This window comes from Onychostruthus taczanowskii, unplaced genomic scaffold, assembly GCF_017590055.1.
Source record: "Onychostruthus taczanowskii isolate IOZ18803 unplaced genomic scaffold, ASM1759005v1 scaffold60, whole genome shotgun sequence".
Taxonomy (NCBI): Eukaryota; Metazoa; Chordata; class Aves; order Passeriformes; family Passeridae; genus Onychostruthus; species Onychostruthus taczanowskii.
In genome coordinates, this window is record NW_024503680.1 from 161,756 (window position 1) to 184,440 (window position 22,685).

General features: G+C 53.4%; 1 protein-coding gene across 2 annotated transcripts in view; it reads right to left on the reverse strand.

The window, feature by feature from the left end:
* Positions 1–2,737: 2,737 nt before the first annotated feature.
* RALY (RALY heterogeneous nuclear ribonucleoprotein) overlaps positions 2,738–22,685 on the reverse strand; it is a 124,711-nt gene continuing 104,763 nt past the window's right edge. The window contains exons 4-10 of one of the 2 annotated variants that reach the window (XM_041419274.1): positions 17,747–17,819; positions 10,703–10,750; positions 10,245–10,402; positions 9,378–9,491; positions 8,285–8,430; positions 4,555–4,603; positions 2,738–4,330 (exon numbers count right to left, since the gene is read on the reverse strand). In XM_041419274.1, coding sequence (XP_041275208.1) covers positions 4,559–4,603; positions 8,285–8,430; positions 9,378–9,491; positions 10,245–10,402; positions 10,703–10,750; positions 17,747–17,819 — 584 coding nt within the window. In that variant the 3' untranslated portion in view covers positions 2,738–4,330; positions 4,555–4,558. The remainder of the gene's footprint in view (positions 4,331–4,554; positions 4,604–8,284; positions 8,431–9,377; positions 9,492–10,244; positions 10,403–10,702; positions 10,751–17,746; positions 17,820–22,685) is intronic. The other variant, XM_041419275.1, reaches the window with a different exon arrangement.

Consider the following 22,685-nt stretch of genomic DNA (forward strand, 5'->3'; position numbering starts at 1 on the left):
CTAAGGCATCAAGAAGAGGGAATTGAACCTCCTGCAGTTAACAAGAAGACAATGCAGGAGGGACACAACAACTGTGACAGGCACAGCAAATGGCTCTCACAAATTCCCCAAAGGACAGTCCTGTTACAGCTGCAGTAACTGAAATATTCCCCAAGTGCTGCACAGCCTGGAACTGTGATGCTCATCAAAGTCAATGGGAATTAATAGTCAGTGGGGGGTTTTTGTTGCATCTCCTGACTCAGACTGAATGAATGATTGCAGGCAGTGATTGTTTGTCCATGTCCAGAAGCAATGAAAGGAGCATTTGGGAGTGGAGGAACCCTGCTCTGCTGCTCTAATGCCTGTGCAGGCCAGCGTGGGGAAACCAGAGCACCACAGCTTCCTGCACATCTGCTGCCATGCCAGCCCATGCCATGCCATTTAACCCAAAGTGTGTCAGCAGCCTCAGACATTCCCTTTCCCTTTGCAGAGGTGCAGGAAAGGCAGCAGGGACTGAGACTTTGAGGGTGTTTCTAAGCAAGACCACGCTGCTTTTGCCACTGATGGGATGGGAGCAAACAGCAGCACAAGTGAGAAGCCAGGTGAGGTCCAGGACACCTGGGAATGGACTTCCCTCTGTGGGTGGTGAGGAAAGTCTTTCACAAAAGTTTAATTATTTTTTTTTCAAGCTCACACCATGGCAGCTGTGTATGTTCAGTTGAGCTGCTCAGTTTATGTTGGTCACTTTTCTTCAATATGCAGCTGTGGAATTAATTGTTGCCTGTGGGGTTGTTCTGGAGAGAATGGACTGGCCCAACCCTTGTCTTCCCACATCCAGCAGGGAAGGGACAATTTACAGGGAGCGACTCCGTGGGGACACTGGACCATGGAAAAGGAGGTTGAGTGCAAATAGGGTGGGAGCCTTTACATTCATTCAAGAGCTAATGGGATCTGACACATGTTTTTATGTCATGGATATTCAAAGGGCCTTGGGGAGGACCACACCTCTGTCAGGAAGGACAACCCTAACGGGCCAGGAGCTGGCTGTGCCTGTGAGCCAAAACATGAGATGGGGAAGAAAACTGGCTTGGCTGAACTTCTGCTTGGAACTAAGGAGAAAAGAAGAATTTTTGACTTTTGGAAGAACAGGGAACAACTACAAGGGTGTCGTGGGGTTATGCAGGGAGAAAATAAGAAGGGTCAAATCTCAGCTTGAACATACCTGGCTACTGCCATAGAAGACAATAAAAAATGTGGTTGTAAATACATCAGCAACAAGAGTAGGGCTAAGGAGAATCTCCCTCCTTTATGGGATGTGGCTGCAGGCTGGTCTCTTTCCCCAGCTACCAAGGGATAGGACAAGAGGAAATGGCCTCAGGTTGTTCCAGGGGAAGTTTAGGCTGGATATTATGGAAAATGTCATTTTGTGATGGTCAAGCACTGGAACAGTTGCCCAGGGCAGTGGTGGAGTTCCCATCCCTGGAGGGGTTTATAAGAAGTGATGTGCACTTGGGGACATGGGTCAGTGATGGCCTTGGCAGAGCTGGGGGAAGCTGGACTGGATGGCCTTAGAGGGCTTTTCCTTTAAATGGGTCTGAGGGAAAACCATGCTCAGAGCAGGGGTGACCCCTCTGGGCCCCCATTCCTCTCCTGACAGGCCAGAGGAGCCAGCAGGGAGCTCTGCAGGTGCTTTATGGCCCAGAGGGTGAATGGAGGGGTGGGGGTGTCCCTTTCCCAGCTCCCACTGCCCCCACACCTGGGCTCTCTGCCTGCTCAGGGACAGACCTCACTGAGCACCAAAACCCCACAGCTCCTTTCCCTGGGCCCCACCTACAGCCAAGAGCAGAGAGAACTGCCCTGCAGGGGCCTGCTGAGAGCTCCCCAAGTCCCTCTCTCCTCCCAAAGTAATGAACAAAATCAAAGCAGCTCTTTGCTGGGAGGCCTTGTCTGTGCTCCAAGGCTGAGCCAGCCTCAGCCCCTGAGGCCCTGCAGCTCTCACAGCTGGGTACATGGCTCAGCACACCGAAGGCTGGGCTGATTCTCATCTTCCTGACAGCCAGCTTGACTTGGTTTGGTTCAGGGGCTTTTCCCCCCCCTCCTGCTGTTCCTCTGGCCAGCCACACAGACACCCAGCCATCAGTCTGAAGCTGCTGCTGTCTCACCTTGGAGGGAGCTGATGGCAGCACGGATGGACAGGTGGGTGCTCATCATCTCAGACTCACCAGAAACTCAGGCAGTTTTGCTCTCCAAGGCTGGATGGTAGCTCAACCAAAAGGAACCCACCCAGGTTGGATGGGCCTTGGAGAAACCTGGTCCAGTGGAAGGTGTCCCCAGGAGATCATCTTTAAGGTCCTTTCCAACCCCAACCATTCGGGGTCACCGGTCCCTCCTGACATGCTCTGGTGTCACCCAGAGCAACACTTGCTTAAGGAGCAGTTTTTTGCACTGCTGGCCTGTGCAACCTGGTAAAGCAGCCAGACTTTTCCAGTCTGTTATGAGCTGGACCAGTGCAAAGTCCAGAGATCAAAGGCCTGGATTTGGCCCCTGCTCTCCTGCATCAAAGAAGTTTCCAAGCCTCCAGGGAAAACCCAAGAACTCCTGTGAACACAGATATGTCAGCCCGGTGGGTGGGATATAACTTGGGCAAGGACAAGTAAATCCTACAGGCAGAGCTGAAGCTTGGAAAGGGAAAAAAGACTTGTGTGGAATAGAAAAAACAAGTGTGTGTGTATGGCAGAGAGAAAAGAGGGGAAGCAAATTAGATTTCTTTCTTTTATTATACAGGATCATATGTACAAGGTCACCTCTCCCAAACAGCAGCAGCACAGTCAGTTCACAGCCAAACCTGCAGCTCATCTCTCCAGGCCTGGAGAACAGCTCGGGACACCTTGGTGCAGACCTTGCACAGGAACTGCGAAAGGGCAGGGCAAGCACAGGGCTCCCTCCAACCCCTCCTCAAACAGCCCAAACTAAGAAATGCAAAGAAAACTTTGTGCTTCAAGAGCCATGCGTGCTCCAGGACGGGACCAGGGGCAGGTAAGTGTCACCCCTGGAGCTGTTTTCCCTTCACCCTTCCAAGAGATGCTGTGGATGAGGTTGGAGCACTCAGGACCACTCAGGTGTTGTGTGGGAGGGACTGGCCAGGGACAAGGTGTAGACACTGCTCTGGGTTCCAAGCACTGCTCTGTGTGTGTTCTGGAGGGGAAGGGGCAGGCAGGACACACCAGGTGTGAGTAAAGTGCTGTGTGAGTTTCAGTCCCCGGGAAAACGGGAGGAGCCCAGGAAGGAGAAACGAGGAGAGAACAGCTGAGGCCTCTTGGGGGTCCCACGATGAGCCCTGTGCTCACAGCACGGGGCAGGGGGCACAGCAGCTGGGAGCTGGGGAGCTGCTGCACACCCACATGCACCATGCCCAGGGCATTCCCTGTGCCCAGCCTCAGGCACACTGTCACCCTGGCCCCAGAGCTCAGGCAGGAGCAGAGCAGTCACACCATGCTCCTGACGTGCCCTGGCAGGGGCAGGACGAGGTGTGGGCAGCCAGGGAAGCTCTCTGATTCCAGCCTGTAGGAGTTGGGTGCTCCACATCCTTTCCAGGAGCAGCTGGTCCAAGGAAAGGGTCTCATCCACGTCTCTCACTCCGCAGAGGCTTGCTCAGCCCTGACACGGTGGAGAATGAGGACACCAAACCACTCAGGGTGATGTTTGCTTGCTCTCTCCTGCTTGGGATCACTTGCCTTCCTGCAGCTTCCTCTCCCCTTCCCTCCTCAAGCAGCTTCCCAGAGCACAGCAGACTCCTTTCCACCTGAAGTGACCGTGGACACACAGCAGCTCATGGGGCACAAGAGAGGCGGCAGGAGGTGGCCGTGCTGGAGGACAGCTCACCCCACAGCCTCTGACCAACAGCATCCTCAGCACAAGAACACAAACTGTCCAGACTGAGACACTACTCCCTCAGTTACAAAATGCTCTGGCTCTCACCTCACACAGGAAATGTCTTTATTGGGCTGGACTGAGCTCTCTCTGCTCTCCTGCAAGCAGCTCTGGAACACCTCTGGCTGCCCTGGGGACACACCTGCTCTCCTGGTCTCTGTGGTGGCTCTGGGTTGTGCAGGTCTGGCTCCTGCCTCCTCTGCTGGCTGCAGAGCTTCCAAATCCATTGCAGGGGTGGTGGGGATCTGCTGGGAGGATGAGTTTTCTTTGCCTTTGCTTTACAGATGGACGGAAGATGTCGGGCCATGTTTCTCCTTTGAATGCCAGGTAGAGATGACAGCAGCACTTCCATTCAGCTTGCCTTGCTCAACGTGCCAGGACAGGGTTTAGCCTCGTGCTTTCCTCACACTGTTGCTCACAGCTGCAAGGAGAGAAGGGGGAGCTACAGCACTGTCCCTGAACTCCAGAGATTTGTCACTCAGGAAAGGGGGTGAAGGGCTGGCCAGTGACCCAGCTGAGCAGCCAAGCTCCATGCTAGGAAAACAGAGGATCAGTGGAAAAGAGCCTCTCCTGAAGCAGCAACCCCCCAGGCCCAAGAGGCACAGAACGAGAGCTTTGGCTCCATCAGCAGCACAGGAGCTGTACCTGGTTACTGTAGCCTGGCATCCTCCACGTCTGTGTAATGGCTGTTCTCCTGCAGGGAAAAGGGAACCACAAACAGTGAATCACCCTGTGTCCCTCCAGCCCTGCCTGGGACACTGGGGCACCTCACATGTGGTCACCAGCTGGTCCCTGCTGTGGGAGAGCAGTGGCAGGGGTGCTCAGCGTGATGGACGAGCTACAAAACACACCTGGTATGGACACCTGGCAAAACCACCAATTTCCTCTGGCTCCTGATTCTGAAATGGCTCTGCCAAACAGACCTGGGGTGTGTAATTCCCTCCAGGGCTTGGGGAAGTAATAGAATCACAGAATCATTTAGATTGGAAAAGACTTCCAAGATCATCAAGTCCAACCATTAACCCAGCACATCCATGTTCACTTCCCAGCTGTTCCAACGCCTGACCACCCTTGCAGTGAAGAAATTTCCTTGGTCTCCAAACTAAACTTCCCCTGGCACAGTTTGAGGCCATTTCCTCTCATCCTATTTCTTGTTCCCTGGAACTGCCCAGTGCTGCCAAGGTGCCTCAGTCCACAAAGGCAAATCATTGTCCTGATTCTGCTGCTGAGCACAGGAACTGGTCCCAGCTTGCAGCAGAACTCATTATCCAGAATGGTAACACTCATCCAGCACTCCAAAGGCCACAATAATGGCCTTTATAATAATAATGGTGCTGAACTGCTCCCCAGGCAGGACTTTGGAAAGCACAACATGTGTTTGGACTGCCTTGATGGTCCTGGAAGTCTTTTTCCAGCCTTTATGGCTCTCAGTGGAATTTGCTCCTGGAGCTGCTGTGCAGAGCAGCATCACTGGGAAATGGGGTGCTCAGCAGTGGTGTTTAACCTCCTGCACAGGGTGAGGATTTCAGGGATGGAAATGGATCCAGGAGTTCTCTGCAGGGAATATGAGGAGCTCCAAAAGGAAAGGAAAGGGAACAGGGTCTGCCTGAAAGCCAGGAGAGGTGGCCTTGCTCAGGGCAGGCAGAGCCAGCTGCACTGGGATGTGCCTTGGAATGGGCTGGGGCCAGCTGGGAGCCTGTGGGGGAGGATCAGGGCCAGCCCAGCTGGTGACACTGTGGCAGGCATCCCCTGCACACCACTGGTGCACAGACCCCTGGGGGACCTGGACCCCCCTGGCATCTGGAGGAAGGAACAGGGCTGGAGCAAGAAACAGAAGATTTTGGGACGGCATCAAGAGTAAGCTCTGACCCAGCAGAGCAGGGGAGGCATCGCTCTGGTTCCTGATGGCCAAGAACACCGGGTCAGGGATGTGAAGGTGGAGAGAAGCCTTGGCTGCAGAGCCATGGGACTGTGAACCCGGGTACCCCAAGAAGTGACCAACACCAAGAGCAGGATCAGATCCCTGAACTTAAGAGAACAGATCTGGGCTTGCTCAGGAATCTGCTTGGTAAAATCCCATGTGAAACATCTCTGGAGGCCAAGGAGGCCAGGACATCCAGACTCCTATGGTGTGAGACTTCCAGTGGGCACCCAGCACCAACCCCAAAAACTGTTTAGATGCAGACTGGGCAGATAAATGACCAAAACTGCATGAAACGAGAAGAAAATCTGACTGCAAATCAACCACGGTTGCTGTTAATACCTGAACACATCAGGAGTCCTTTAGCTTTCCCTCCAGAAATCCCTCCCTCTGTGTACAGGGATCTCCCCTTGAGCAGGGCCATCCCTCAAGACACCCCTCAGCTGACACTGATGGGCTGGCAGGTGACATTTTTTGCACACATGTGACATTTAATACACAATAATCTTTGTACCCCTTACTAAGTGTAGTAAATAGTACTAACCACCAATCCAGCTGGTCAGTACAGAGTACTCTGTGTTTTCCATATCCAAATTTATGGCTCAGAACTCAAAAAATTCCCTCAGCTCTGTCTGAGTGACCTCTGGCTCTTCTCCTGCCACACCCCTGCCCCTCAGAGCCAAAGGGATTTTAGGGACCCCATGTGGGTGCCACGTCCATGGACAGCAGTGGTGACAGCCACACTGGGGTGTGGGATAAAGGAGTCACTCCCAGGAACTGGGGGACCTCAGGACTGCTCAGTGCTGTGAGCTCTGCCCTGACCATCCATGGGAGCCTGTCTGAGGCTGGCAGTGGAACATTTCTGGTCTTGATGCCACATCAGGACCAGGGAGTTACAGAAAACAGAGATGTGAGCTGTAACAGTCATCTTTTTCTTCTCCTCTTAATGAGGACCAGCTCTTCCCAAACCACTGCCAGCAGATGTCTCTCCAGTGTTTTCTTACCCCTGCAAAGGCAGAGAAGTGCACATTTTTTGTTGACAGGCTGTGTGCTGCTTTATCATCATTAACATCAGCAAGTTTCCCCCTAATGTCTACCATCTGTTTGCCCTGATGTAATTCAAACCTGGCCTTCCTTTTCCTGACACAGCTTGTGCCTTTCTTCTTCCCAGTGCCTGGAGTGACCTCTCCCTTCCAGCAGGGCTGAGGAGCTCCAGCCACGAGGCCCCAGACCTGAAACAGCTCAAGGACTCTGTTCAGAGCCCGCAGCCAGCATGGCTCCAGCAGGAAAGAGCGAGAGAGCACAAACCAGCTGGGAGTGTTTGGAGCTGGAGCAGTTTAAGGCCTTGGAAAAGGCTGTGGATGTGCAGTGTGGGCACTCCAGGGATGGGGGGTGAGGAAGAGGAGAGGGATGCTGAGCTTCATCCTCATTTCTGCTGACACCAGTGCTGGGGTGGGGAGGGACTGGAGCTGTTCCTGGGGCCACTCAGAGAAGTTCATGTCCTTCCACCCTGAAGCCCTGCTGCCCTCACAGCCTGCATCTGGAGCTGATCCTGTTCTCAGCAGGGTTTTGCTTTGGGATAAATGACAGTGCTGCCAGTCTTACCACAGTGCCTGCTCTGTACCCAAATGCTGGGCTCCCATCCAAATGCACAGATTTGTCTCTGGGTTCACCAGGAACACCTGTTTGGGGCAGCTCTAGGAGCAGTGGGGCTGCTGTGTGCCCCACACATCGCTGGGGTCAGACCTTGGCTTGCACCATGGGACAAGTGCCTCTGGAGAGGGACTTTGGACAAGGGCCTGAAGTGACAGGACAAGGGGAATGGCTTCATATTGCCAGAGAGCAGGGATAGGTGAAATATTGGGAAGGAATTCCTCCCTGTGAGGGTGCTGAGGCCCTGGCACAGGGTGCCCAGAGCAGCTGTGGCTGCCCCTGGATCCCTGGCAGTGTCCAAAGCCAGGCTGCACAGGGCCTGGGGAACCCTGGGACAGTGGAAGGTGTCCCTGCCCATGGTAGGGGGTGGGATGAGAAGTTCTCTAAGGTTCCTTCCAATCCAAACCCTCCTGTTACTCTGTGAATGTCCGGTCAGCTGCAAGGGCACTGTAAATGCAGCTCATCTAACCCAGTCTGTCTTTGCCATGTGTTTAAATCCATCTAAGAATCACTTGGGAGCAGAGTGGATTGGTTTAAACCACTCCTAGCTGTGAAATCAAGGGTAAGTGTCTGAATTTCAAGAGCCAACCATGTTTCTTCAGCACCTCTACATGTTTGCATGGGCAGTGCTTCTGCAGGCAGCAGAGCAGCTTGGAAGAACAAGTTGTGACAACAATCAGATTTAAATACAGCAATTTCTTTGGAGGAAGAAGAAACTACTTTTCCTGGAGATTTGGCAAGTTCCAGTAAAACTGTGGCCCACTCCTCTGCTGCAGGGATGCATTACCCAAGCTCTCTTACCAGTTCATCTTCACACTCCTCCCGTGCCAGCCCCTCCTCCTCGCCCTCATCCCCGTTGAGCGGCTCCTCCGCGGTGGCCTCAGCCTCGGAGGCCGTGTCCTCCTGGGACACCACGCTCTTGCTGCTCTCCACCTTCTTCCGGGCCTCTGCGGGGACAACGGCCACGTCAGGGCTGGCAACCGGGGCCACAGCCTGACCCCACGTCAGGGCTGGCAACCGGGGCCACAGCCTGAACCCCGGGCCAGAGAGCCCCACATCCACCAGGGGCAGGAGGGGAAATGATAATGGTGGGAACTCTTCCTGCTATTGGAGAGTTCTGCTGATTTTGAGCAGGCAGCCTGGGACGCCATGGAGAGGGCAGAGAAGGTTCTACATCCCCCAGCAGGATGGTGGGAGCCAGGGATAGGGATAGGGACAGAGATAGGGACAGGATGGGGATAGGCATAGGACAAGATAGGGATGGGAACAGGGATAATATAGAGACAGGGACAAGGACAGGATATTATAGGCTAGGGACAGGATAGGAGGGATAGGGATAGGGATAGGGATAGGGATAGGGATAGGGTGGGGACAGGATGGGGATAGGAATAAGAATAGGATAGGGATTGAGATAGGGGTAGGGATATGGATGGGACAGGAATATGGATAGGGAAAGGGATGGGAAAGGGGTAGTGTAGGGTAAGATAGCATATAGGCAGGACATGGGTATGACAGGGATGGGATGGGATAGGATAGGGTAGGATAGGGATAGGATAAAATAGAAAGAGGATAGGAAATTAATAGGAAAGCAATGGGAAAGGAATTGGATAGGACAGGATAGGATAGAATAGCATATGATATGATATGATAGCATATGACAGTAAAATAGAATAGTGGAACAAAAAATGCAAACTAAAAAAAAATACAAACTACATGACAAAAGAAAAAAAAACCTCATAATTTTAAACCCCAACTCTGTAATCTCAGGAATTTTGGTGTGTAATTTTGGCCTGTGATTCTACCCCGGAACCTGGGGGTTGACACTTCCCTGTCAGAGCCCGGAGGAATTTGTGATGCCGAAGGCCAGCCCCGAGGCATCCCCGCCTCCACTGACCTGCAGACAGCTTCTGTTCCTCAGCAATCTGCTCCAGCCGGCCCAGGAGAGCATCAATGTTGGACTTGATCTGTGTCAGCTCCGTTTTGATTGTCTGCAGCTCACTGCTCTTCACTTGGGGGAGGAAGGAAGGAAAGGAAATCACTCAGCACCCTGGAGATCAGCCCTATCCCACACCCAGCCCAGGGCAGCTCCCTGAGCAGGCACAAAAACCAGGGAGGAACCCCAGGCTGGGAAGGCAGGGAAGCTGCTCCCAAAAGTCTGGGGTGCTGTGTCCAGGCAGGCTGCAGAGGGTGATCCCAGGCTTTGGCATGCTCAGGCTGTACCTGCACTACAGCTCCTCCAGGACTTTACACTAATGTTTACACTAAAAATTTTTGAAAGCAAATCAAATCATATCAAATTGGATCCTTCACCTTCCTGAAACACCCTTGGAACCCCAAGAAGTAGAGCTCCTGGGTTCTGTGAAATTGGATTTTTATGTTAATTTTAAATACATAGGAAGAAATCAGTCTAAAACTTTTAAAATGTTTCTCCCTATCACTCTGTGTATAAAAATCAAACCTTTTGGTACAATTATACTTCTGGCAGCCTTTCTAAATCCAGTAATGCAGCTGCCATCAGGAATGTTTTTAGTTTATAAAGGTTGGAATTTATAGTTTATAGTGGCTGGAACAGAACAAGTATATAAGCAGCTGTTCCCCACAATAAATTCGGATTCTTTGACCAGCACACCACATCCCCATCTCTCTCCATCGCCAACACCGCTCCTTCCCCAGGTGCCCCCCGCAGCTGGGCTGCCGTTTCCAGCTGTTGGGAGGTGTTTTTGGGAGCTCGCTGTGCTGCCCAGCCCTGGCACATACTCACACTTGAGCTTGGCCGAGCTGTTGGCGATGGCCGACCTGGCGAACAGCTTGACGGGCAGCGAGGCCTTGACGCGCCGCACCAGCGGGATGGTGACGCGCGGCCGCTTCACCGGCACCACCCGCGGCACCGGCGACACCCGGCCCCGGTACTCGAAGATCCTGAGGGGAAGGGAGGGGAGGGAGGCAGGTGGGGCTGGGGCGGCCCTGCCGAGCAGCGCCCCAGCCAGAGCCCCGCAGCGTTCCCGGTGATTGGGGTGTGGGATGCCGCCCCACAGGCTGGGCTGGACACCCTGCCCCCGAATCCTTCCTGCCCCCGAATCCCTCCTGCCTCCGAATCCCTCCTGCCCCCGAATCCCTCCTTCACCCGAATCCCTCCTGCCCTGAATCCCTCCTGCCCCCTAATCCCTCCTTCATCCGAATCCCCCCAGTCCCACAGAGCCCCTCGGGCCGAGGTCTCACCTGTCGTAGAAGTCGTCTCTGTAATAGTCATAGTCGAAGTCGTAGCCACTGCAGAGACAGTCAGGGGATCAGGGGTTAATTAGTGCTGGTAATTCATTATTGTTGCTCCCTCACGGCCTGCTGGGCCAGCAAGGACAAATAAATGGGTCCCGTCCATGAGGGACTCTCCTGGCTGCAGGGAGGTGGCCCAGGAGGAAGACTGGGGGGGCTGAAGGCAGAGGAGGGGGTGTTGGCAGAGGGCTGTTAACCTGCTTATCTCAGGGAAGCGCAAGATGTGTGTGGTGAAAAGTCGGGACAAAGGAGATATTTATGGGGATATTTATTGATTGAAACCTCTCTCCCCTCAGGCAGACAATGACCACGTCCTATTTTCTTAAGCTTGAGCTGCATTTTAACCCAAAGTAGGAGCATTCCCCACTCCAAGGAGACCCAGTAACACTTTTGCCCTTGCTGCAGGCAGTTTTCCACAAGGCAGCACAAACCAGGTGGTTTGACTCCACACACTGGGAGCAGCTGAAAACAGCACCCTTCTTTGGTGTGCTGAGCTCATTTAATACTCAGTTAACACTTAATTAACGGCTGAGTCAGATGTGATGCTGGTGGTCTCCTCTCTGCTCTGAACAAACAGAATTCGTGCAGCCCCAAAGAGCAAAGTCTGTCCTGCCTCCTGGAAGTGGCTGAAAAGAATGAGATTAATGGGGGACAGGGAAGGGCTGAGCCACGAGGGACTGGGGCCAGGGAAGGATGAACACCCAAGAGTGCAGCTGAGAGTTAATCTGGTGTCCTGCATCTTTGACAGAAGTGGCAAGAACAATGTGTGGCTGACTGGGGTGGCTGGTGGGAAGTGTGGTTTGGACCAGGAATTCCAGGTCTGTCCTGCCTATTGTGGGACTGAGCTTCCCTGCCAGTGCTCAGTTTCAGTAACTGGCTGGCTTCTGAAAGATGATTTTTCCACGTTCCTTGGGTTCCCCAGGTGCCTGTGGCAGCATCTGGAGACCCAGCCTGTGCCCAGGGGGGACCTGAGCACCTGTTCATGCCTGGAGACACCAGAGCTGGTCTGGGGCCAAGGAGTTTGTGCCAGGGTTAAAGACAAGGAGGTGACTCGTGCACCTCCTGCCCCAGTCATGCCCTGCCATAGGGACTTCAGTGAGGAGGTATTCCATAAAGCTGGGCCTTATCCCTGAGCAGCTGCTGCCTGTGGCATTCCCAGCTGGCTGGGGATGGGATGGGCAGTGCAGGCAAGGAGACTGGTGGGGAGATGAGACTGTGGAGGTGTGATCACCACAACCCTCCCAGATTCCACTGCATGGTGGAAAAGAACCTTTTTTGACAGACGAATTCCAGATTCTTTTCAGGCCCTCCCCTTCTGACCCGAATTGCAGCCAACATTCCTGCTGGGCTCAGAGGAGACAGGAACATCCCACAGCCTCTGTCCCAATCCCTGCCTCATCTTTTATTTATTCCCTCTCTGGATTCAAAGGGAAAGGCAATTCCTCCCAGGGCAGCTGTTGCTGGAATGAACCCAACTGTTTGTGGGGCTGAGGGGATGGAGATCACAGAAGGAGGCACTTCCATGGGGCTTTTCATGATGGGTAACTGGATTTTTGTTCTAACCCAGGGTGAAACCTGGAGATATAAAAACCCTCCAAGAAAATAGCTCCCCTCAGCCTGCCAATTCACTTTGATCACTGAGGATGTTTGACTCCACGTCTGTTTGAATCCAATAAATACAAAATACCATCAAAATAGGAAGCCATTTGAAAGGAAAATTGAAGTAGGATGCTTCTATGCTGTCAGACTCTCCCTCTTCAATTTTTCCCCCCTCCTTAGATGCAACTCAAATGAAATTGCTGCAATTTTGTAATATTTTCAATCCTGACAGGCTCTGGTGAAGTGCTTCTGGCTCTCTCCGGCAGAGCAAGTGTTGTCCCCAGTCCCAGGCAAGAGGAGTCAGTGGAATCTCCCCATGGCTCCAGGGCTCCCAGTGGGATGAAGCAGAGCCTTCATCCACAGCAAAAACTCCCTCTGAGACCTTGGGTTTTAAGTTTTTCTCTTCTGTTTTGGTGTGCAGCTTTTAGCTTTATATTAAGTGTTACTGAGATCTTTTCACAGGGTGGTGGAGACAAAACATTCCTATAGGAATGGGATGGGAATAAACTGATACCTTTGGTTTTTTCTGTTCTCTTTTGGTGTGCAGCTTTTAGCTTTATATTAATGTTACTAGGATCTTTTCACAAAACACTCCTGTTCTAGCTGGAGACTCAAGGACAAGCTCTTCAAACTTCAGGCCCAAAGCATCAACAACGTGAGAAGAGGAGGGCGGGCAAGCAAGCAAGGGGGATGAAATGTCATCATTTGAAGCTATTAACTGGACAGTTGACTCCTGTATGCAAATGGACTAAAACTTATAAAAATGTGAGGTCTTGTGGCCAAACCCTCTTTTGCTGGATCTTGGAGCCATCCAGGTACTGCCAGGGTGTGGCCTTTGAAGGCACTTCAATAAATCTCCACTTTGTTCCTCCGAACTCCATCCAGCCTCTGCTCCAGCTCCTTGAGGCATCACCTCCACGAGGAGCTGCTCCTGCTGGGAAGCTCTCTGTGGCTTGGAGACTACATGGCTTTGAAGCATTTGTTCCTAAAGAACACAAAGCTTGGGGGTGTTTGGCAAAATTCTGAGACGCCCAAATTCCTTTCTCCTGACCCCAGTTCACACTCCTGGTCTGAGCCAGCCTCTCCTCCAAGCCTTTGCTCCCTGGCAGAGTTGTGCTGGGATCAGCACATGGGCAGCTCCATGGGGCCATGGGGATGGAGAGGAGCTGCAGCTCCAGCCCCAGCACTGCCCTGCTGCTGCCAGCACTGTCCTGGGCAAAGCCTGGCACCTGGAAACAAGGAATGCAGCCCTGAATGGGACAGGCACCTCCCTCTCCAGCACTGACCCTGCCCTGAGGCATTTGGGCATCTCTGTCCTGCTCCTGGCCTTGGCTCCAGCACCAATAGGATGAAGCTCAGCCTCAAATTATCTATGGATCCCACCTGGAGAAGGTTGGAGAAGAGCTGGAGAAGAATAGAGATGCCCAAGAGCCAAGGTGAAGCCTCTTCCCAGATCAGTCAATCTGCTGGATGAAGTGGCCAACAAACCCTGTTGATGTTACTGCACTGTGTTATCCCCTATTTCCATAGGGATGTGGGAGCAAAGCTGGGCATGCCTGTGCTCTCCTGGTGGGAATCACTCCTGGCATTTCTGCAGGGCATTCCCAGAGGCACTGAGGGAGTCACACCATGCCTGCACTGCAGGGCAGAGGCCCCAGGGCATCTGTGGGTGCAAAGCCCAAGGCTGAGGGGTTCTCCTGCCCTGACCCTGGATCTTTATGGGACTGGAGACACTTCCACCCTTTCAAAAGTAATTAGGGGCATAATTATCCCAGGGAGCTGGTCCTGACCTCCCAAAACATGAACTCAGACTCTGCAGGGCTGTTTGGATTCCTGCTGACTGTGGGGCAGCCCTCAAGGAAGGCAGGGGGATGAAATGAGGGATTTGGGCAGCCTGTGGCTGTGTAACCCTGCTCTAACACACCAGGCACTCACAGCTTAACAGATGATGCCAGGGAGGCAGGGCTGGATGATTTTAGCAGCACCCCTGGAATCAGGCTTTGAGCACAGGGCAGGTCTGCCAGGATGAATCCAGGACAAAAAGCTGGTGAAAGGGAGTGCTTTAGCACTGATTTATCCTGAGAATTCCACTGCACATAGGATAAACCATCTTGAGACTGAGGGATCATTCCTCAGTGACCTGGCAGCTCTGTCTTTGTGTACAGGAATAGTTTTTGCTGTTTTTCAATCAGCTGGTGACATTGCACCCTTTCAGAAGAAAGCAGGGACAACCAGAGTGAAAGGCTGGAGAGCAGGAAGGCTTCAAGGAACACCCTGCTTCCACCTCCTGCATTGCCTCTGCTTTGTTGGCCTTTAGCCATCAAGCAACATTTCTACTGCCTCAGGTTCAAAATGCAGCTGTTCATACCTGAGGGGTGACTGTTTGCATGTGCTGCCTCTCCACCACATTTGTGGGGCCACTTCTGAGCCCGGACCTGAACAGCAAATGTGCATTTGAGCATCTGTGCTTTAATGACTGCCTGGTATTGCTAATCACGAGTGCCATGGTGAGCTCAGCTCCCACCCTTCTGTCACGGTATTACTGCAGTGGGCAAAGGAATCCCTGCTGGAAAGCTGCTTGGAAAATGTGGCACTGATTCAAACAGATCTTGTGGAGCTGTGTGATTCCTTCCTCCTGCACACAGCCAAGGCAGTGGGAAATAAAGGAACGTGGGATGAAGCCTGGCATTCCCAAAGTGCTGGGGCTGCTGCAGGCTGGGACTGCTGCAGGCTGGGACATCACTGCTCACCTCCCCTTCTGCCCCAGGGCTGCTCTCAGCCTGTCCAAGTGCATTTGGCACTGGGATGTCACTGCTCCAGCACTAGGGCCTGGGAGGGGTGTTTGGGGATGGGCTGACACCAGCTTTGGGTGTAGCAGGGGATGGATGCCAGTGTTCTCTGGCTGTGACAGTCAGTCAGCAGTACTTTGTCCCTGCCACCACTTCAGGGACCCCTCCTGGGGCCACTGAGCTGCAGACACCCAGCAGCTCTTGCTCGGGTTGTCCTCTCTGTCCTTGTGGCCATGGAGCAGCTCTAGCCCCAGCTCTGCAGGGCAGGGCAGAGGTTTGTGCCTCCAAAAGGCCAGAGCAGCACTGGCAGAGCCACCTTCCCTTCCCAGGCAGCTGACAGCCATCTGGTGGGATCTCTGGCACCGACCTGAACGTGGCCCCAGATGCCCCCGGAAATCCTGTCCAGACATTTGCTGTGCAGGCAAAAAAGAAGTGTTGGAGAGTTTGGAGGGGCAGTGAGTGACTCCCTGGGCACATGGTCACAGCAGCTCACTGCCCAGCTGTCCCCATGGGCAGCAGGGCCACGTCTGTGGGGATGGCCAGGGTGCCAGGCAGGAGCATCCAGGGACCTGCCCTGTGCAAAGGGATGCTCTGGGAAGTGCCAGAGAGAGGGAGGGAGAGAGGCCCAGAGATCCAAAAGTGGAGGAGAGCAGTGATAGCAGCTAGGCTTTGTAGGAAGTGAAAGTGCCTCGTGTGGAGACACCTGAGAAAACTGATGGTGGCAGGAGCCTGGCTGGAGGTGGATGGGAGTCTACATCCCCAAGGATTTCTGTTTAACACCTGGACACCCACCTAGGCTGGTGGATAGGTAAAAATGTCACAACTGTTGCTTCCTGTATGTTCAAAATGGAATTTCTCTTGCCTTGCCTTCCCCTCAACCCTCCCATGCAGACTTGGAGTGAGGCAAAGCAAAAGCCAGCCTTTGGAAAAATCCTCTGCTGTGTTTAACACAGCACTTCTATAAATTACAGTGCTGTGATTTTTGAAGTCTAACATTTAGAAAAATTGATGGTGGTTTGGGAAGCTGTAACCACAGCTCGCTGCAAACCTGGGATCCCTGTTTTCCAGGAGATATCCTAAATTGTGCCAGTCCAGATGGCAAAGTTTTAATCTGACAGCCAGTCTGGGATGAAATATTGCTGGGAACAGGAGCAGTGCAGTTCTCTAGCCCGTATTTTAGCATATCCATATTTGTGGGAGGGAGCAAACATCTCTCTCTCAGCAGTCTGAAGTCTGAAATATTGGTCATTCCAGAGGAAGGGATTGGTGCTCCAGGCACGGCTGAGCAGTAAATGAAAAGCTCGTTAGTGTAAGATGTATGGAAGGAGCTGATGTGTGTTATGGCCCCAGTCCCACGTGAGCAGTCCATGTGCAGCTGAACTGCAGGATTTGTGTCATCTCTGCTCCCACCTCCTTCCCCTCAGGTGGCATCCCCTGGGAACCCAGAGAGCCACGTCCTGTGAAGGCCCCAAGGGTCCCAGGATGGGAGGAGAAATGTGCCTGAAAGCTGCACAGGGGGAGCTTGGCTGAGAGGCTCCTGGAAGGAAGCCAGGGATACCCTGTGGGTGGTGGTGGAGGCTGCTGAGGCTCTGGGTGGCTCTGGCTGTGCCAGAGCTGCATTTTCTAACCAGCATCTGCCATTCCACACCACACTGGTACAGGACCACATGGCTGAGTCAGAATCACAAGGTTCTCTTCACCCCTCACATTTTTTCTTCTTTTTCTGGAAAAATCTCCAGTTCTCTCATGACTTCCCCTTTGCTACACCCACCTATACTGATTTTAGTATTTTCCTTCCAACCTCACGCCTTCCAACTCCGTACTCAGCCCCTCGGTCTCCTCACCATGAGACTGGCATCAAAATTGTAACAATTTATAAATAAAGCACATTTGGGGACCTTGTTATTTGGTTTTGGGTTCCTGAACCTGCAGGGCACTCCTGATATAGCTTTTCAAGTTTACCCATCTGCAACCAGAAGCAAGAACTTAATGAGTCTATCTTGCATTCCTCTGACTCCAGAGTCTGGGGCTTGAATGAAAATCTTCACCTCTTGTGGAAATTATGATAAATTCTCTCAAGCTCGGGGCTCACTCCATGTGCCACAGACCTCTCCATGTCCCACTTGTCCCTCCTGTTCCCTTGATCCCTTGGGTGTGCTCCTCAGAACAGGCTCCCTTGGGACTTCCCCCAGCCACCTCCGTGGTTCACCTCCATTTGTCACCCCAAGGATTTCCCACTTTCTTCCCTTCTCCTCTCCCTTTGACAATCATTCTCCTCTTTCCATAAATGGTCCCTGTTTCCTGCTTTTTCCCCCACACCCAGCACCTCTGTGCCCACTCCTGCTCCCTGGCTGCAGGGGCGTGCTCCTCTGCCCACTCTTCTCCAACACCTGCACAGGTGGGGCCATGCCCAGGAGACCTCCCACAACACCACAGGCATTGGCCAACCCGGAGGAGCACTGCCAAGGGAAGGAGCCCTTGGGAGAAGCTCTGGGTGTGCAGCAGTGCCCAGGCTACTGGGGGCAGGCAGCAGGGAGCTCAGGGCAGGGGTTGGGGGATGCTGGAAGGCAAACCAGAGACCTCACCCACTGTGCTGAACACCTACCTGTACAAGGCAGAGGCTGCTCTCTTCAGCCCTTTGGGTCTGTTGGGTTTGGGCTCCCCGGCCATGTTGATGTCTGCAAGGAAGGGACACACAGCTGTGACATGGCAGGTCCCTGCCCACCCTCACCTGCACCCCCCAGGGCTGGGGTGGATGCACACAGCCCTGCCAGAGAGGAATGAGCTCCCCCCACCCCCTGCCTCTGGCACAGCTGGGACCTGCTGGGGCTCCACAGGAAGGTGAATAAAGCTCTGAACTTGGGAAACCTCTTCCTTTTCCTTTCCAGAGCCACTCACCATTCCCTGAGCAGCCAGCACCCTGCACATGGTCCACTCCACACACACAAGGACAGCTTTCTTGGGAGAATTCAGTGTGATATGGCAAAGTCCAGACCTGCTGCAGGGTGCTGACTGCTGAGCATCCACCCCTGCATCCTGTGGGAATGCTGGGCACTGCCAGATGGGCACTGCTGTGGGTCTGCCCGTGTTAAACTCTGCATGGTGCCCGTGCCTGAGCCGCTCTTGGGGCAGCATCTTCTGCCAGGGGAGGGGAGAACGAGCTCCTCTGATTCCCTGAGGGAATGTTACTGCTTGGCCATGGTGCCAGACGTGCTTTTCATGTGAGAATAAAGTGACACAACCAATTTTATGGAGCTGCTGAGAGCCTGGCAATCCAACTTCGGGTGTGGAGCCAGAACTCAAAGAGGTGAGCTGTGGCAAATGCCCCACTGCCTTCCCAATCAGCCCTAAACCCTGCTGGTTCTTCAGTCCTATGTGTATGAAGAGGTGTCAGACCTCTGGGCATGGCAGATCTGAGCTGAGGAAGACAGGATTTCCTCATGTGGACCAGAACTGCCAAGCTCACCCTGAAACCATGGCACTCAAACACAACAGGAATAAACAGAAAGGAGAATTTATGTAAAAACCCCCTCATATTTCAAAAATCCAAGTAGTGGAAGAGCAGCTGCTGAGTCCATGGGGTTGGTAAGAAGCCTCTTCATCAGCTGGTGTGAGGCCAGTGATCTCCAGGAGTTCAGAGGAGCCACACCCGTGTTTCTGGAAAAGGCTGGGTGGGTTCAGGAGACTCTTCATCACAGCTGGGTCACCTACTAACATGTTGGTCCTCAGGGGTGGGCCCTGACCTGCCCGGAGGGACCTGAGAACCAGGGGCTGAGAGTGTCCCACCCATGGGCACATCCAGCAGCTCCATGAGACCAGTGCCCCACAGGAGCTTTGGGATGGACCAGAGAGGTGATGGGAGAAAAAGGTCCCAAAATGGTTTGGGTTGGAAGAAATCTTCCCTGAAAGCTCATCCCATTCCAACCCCTGCCATGGCAGGGACACCTCCCACTGTCCCAGGGTGCTCCAAGCCCTGTCCAACCTGGCCTTGGACACTGCCAGGGATCCAGGGGCAGCCCCAGCTGCTCTGGGCACCCTGTGCCAGGGCCTCAGCATCATTACAAGGAGGAATTTCTTCAATGATGCCTTGCTTTTTGCTACCTGCACCTTAGGGGGCATCCAACCAACTCCGAGCACATCAGGCCATTCAAAATTTTTGGTTTTTTTCATGTTTTATGAAGGGACTTTATGAGGAAATGTGGACAGGTGGGTCCACACACCATCAAAATCAAGAGCCTGCAAAGTGATCCAAAGGAACATCCTGCTGACTTAGGTATAACCTGGAGAATCATCTGTAGGAGCACAGGGAGGCTGCAGCAGTGCTGGATGAGCTGAGCAGAAGGAGCACAGGCTGCACACGCAGGACATGGCTCTGGAGGAGCAAGGACACACTCCCACTGCCCAGGGCCTTGCTGTGCAACTCCCTGGTTGCCTTTTAGGGTCTGTCAGGAGACCTTATTGCTGCTGAAGCTGGAGCTTGGCGTCTCTCTGAGCTTGAACAACAGATGTGGTGTGGTTGGCTCAGCCATGGCACCGAGCGTTGCCCTTGGGGCACGTTCCCATCAGAGCCTGTGTCTGCCTTGCTGCCCTCCTCCCTGCAGCCTGCCTGCCCAGCTGAGGAGAGCCTGATGGAGAGAGGGCTGCACGTGGGCAAGGGCAGGTACAGGGCCAGCTGCTGCCAGCAGGAACATTTCACACAGGCCGCTGAGCCACCAAGGCTGCTGGCACTGCCAGGGAACAAAGGGATCAGCCCTGCCTTGCTGCAGACCAGGACACAGCCCTGCCCAGCTGCAGCTCCCTGGCTCTGAACCCTTTCTGCTGCCTGGGTGCAGCTCACAGCTGCCAGTCACTGCTGTCATGGACTGGGGAGCCCCTGACAGCACCAGGCTGGGAACTCTCAAAGGGAGAGGCACTGGAAGCCCAGGAGAGGAGAAGGACAACAATCAGCTCCATGTCCTGGGTTGTAAGATGTGGTTTGGGGCTGTGCATTCTATTTCCCATCTGTGCTGCATTTTAAATTTTATTTTTGTTTTCTTCCCTAATAAAGAACTGTTATTCCTCTTCCCATACTTTTGCCTGAGAGGCCCTTAATTTCAAAATTATAAAAATTTGGAGGGTGGAGGTTTGCATTTTCCATTTCAGGGGAGACTCCTGCCTTCCTTAGCAGACACCTGGCTTTTCAAGCCAAGACACTTCATTTGCTGGTCCCCACTGCTACAAAGAGCCCTGTGGAGCCCTTGCTGGTTCCTGGCAACAGCAGGGAATTCATACTCTCAGCTAGTGGTGATGGGCGGTCAGATCCCACAGGATTCCCTTGAGAGTGAAAAAGGAGAGACAAGAGCACAGCAGGAACATCAGCTGGAACAGATTTTGCATCTCATTCCCATTCTGGCTCCCTCCCCTGCATCACTGACTCCATCTGCCCATCCCAAGGCATCCCTGATCCCTCCTCCTCATTCCCAGGCACCCATTCCCACACTCAGTGGGGAGCTTGTGCTTTTCCAGGCCACATGGCAGGGGATGGTGTGGATCAGCTTCCAGTGCCTCCCTCAGGCAGCTGCCTCCTGCAGTGACTGGGGTGTCTGCAGAAGGCACCCCAGAGGCTGCCAGGACCTGCAGGCACAGTCCCCTCAGCAGGGTGTCTGCAATATCCCCTGGCAGTCCCAGCCTGTCCTCCCTCTCCCCATTCCTACACGGCCATCCCTCCATTTAGAGAAAAGCCTCCAACCTTGATTGTCTCACCACAGCTCTTTGCTGGGTTCTCCTGCAAGGGGAGCATCCCACAGCTCACTCCTCCCAGGAGCATCCCACAGCTCACTCCTGCCAGGAGCATCCCACAGCTCACTCCTGCCAGGAGCATCCCACAGCTCACTCCTGCCAGGAACAGCCTGAGGAGCTCTCCTGTGCTCAGCCTGGCCCACCAGGGGCAGGCAGATCAAAGGCAGCTGAGTTTGCACCTTGTCCAGGACATGAACAGGACACCCAGCTATCACACAGTCCTTCTGCCTCCTTCTGGAATTCCAGGCCTTTGGGACTAGCAGAGATCAGAGGTTTTCAGAAGGAGGTTTTCCTCACAGCAAACCTTTAATCCCTCTCTTCAGCTAAGTGAGCAGGTGCTCCCTGTCTCTTGGCCACATCTCCTCTATCTGTCTGGAGCATCACAAGGAGCCCCTGGGCTCCCCAAGGCCCTCTCCATCCTATCTCAGGCTACACATGTGGGCAGCATCAGGGCTGGAAGCATTCCTGGCATGCTGAGCTCTGCCAGGTCTGCAGCTCTGCTCTCTGGAGCGTGAGAGAAGTGAGCAGAAGTTTCTGGTATCTGGATAAACCTCAGAGGGAGCAGCATGGCCTCAGCACAACTTCCGATGTCAGGCTGTGACAGCAGCAGGATGGGAATGGGCTGCAAATTGCTTTCCTGGGTGCCCACTGCCCACAGCAGGCTTGGAAATCACAATTTTTTATTAAAAACCACAATTTTTCATTAAAAATCTTCTCCCCAGTTCCAACTCTCAGCTTGGAGCTGCTGACACCTCAGAGCAATCTGAAAAAGCAAAAATGAAGCCGGGGGCATTTGCTTGTTAGTTTTCATGCCACAGCAGTGCAGACATGGGGGAAGTTCTCTTGTTTAACATCTGCTGGCTGAAGTCAGGCTGAGCTGGTCTGGAGATCAGCCCTCCTGACAGGCTGAGGGTAAGGCCTGGCTCTGAAAGGGAATCACTGAATCACAGAATGGGCTGGGTTGGAAGGGTCCTTAAAGCTCATCCTATCCCACCCCCGCCATGGCAGGGACACCTTCCACTGTCCCAGGGTTCCCAAAGCCCTGTCCAGCCTGGCCTTGGACACTGCCAGGGACCCAGGGACAGCCACAGCTGCTCTGGGCACCCTGTGCCAGGGCCTTCCCACCCTCTCAGGGATGGAGGAATTCCTTCCCAATATCCCAACTAACCCTGCCCTGTGGCAGTGGGAAGCCATTCCCCTTGTCCTATCCATGTCTTTGACACCAGGCAATGTCTTTCCCCACCCTTATTCTTCCCCAGCAGTTCCAGGACAAGGCCATGGGATGACCCAGAACTGTGCTTTCACTGTTTGGCTCCTACAGTGACAGCCCAGAGCTGAGGTTTTGGGCCAACACCTCAACTAAACCCTGGCACCCAGTGCCACATCCAGGCTAACAAAATTCAATCCTCTTGTCCTGTCACCTGCTGCTTGGAGAAAGAGACCAACCCCCAAAATATTACCTTCCTCCTAAAATTATCTCGAGTTTCATTTCCAAAAACAGGGGAAAGGGTTACTGTGGCCAAAATGCAGGTCTGGGCACTTGGACTTATTAAACTGCATCCTGTCAGACTCTGCCCATCTATCCAACCATTCCAGGTCTCTCTGCAGAGCACTCCTACCCTCCAAAACATCGACACACAATCCCAGCTTAGTGTCATCTGCAAACTTACTAACAAAATTCAATCCTCTTGTCCTGCCACCTGCTGCTTGGACCATTTGCCCTAGGCCCAACATATTACCTTCCCCCTAAAATTATCTCGAGTTTC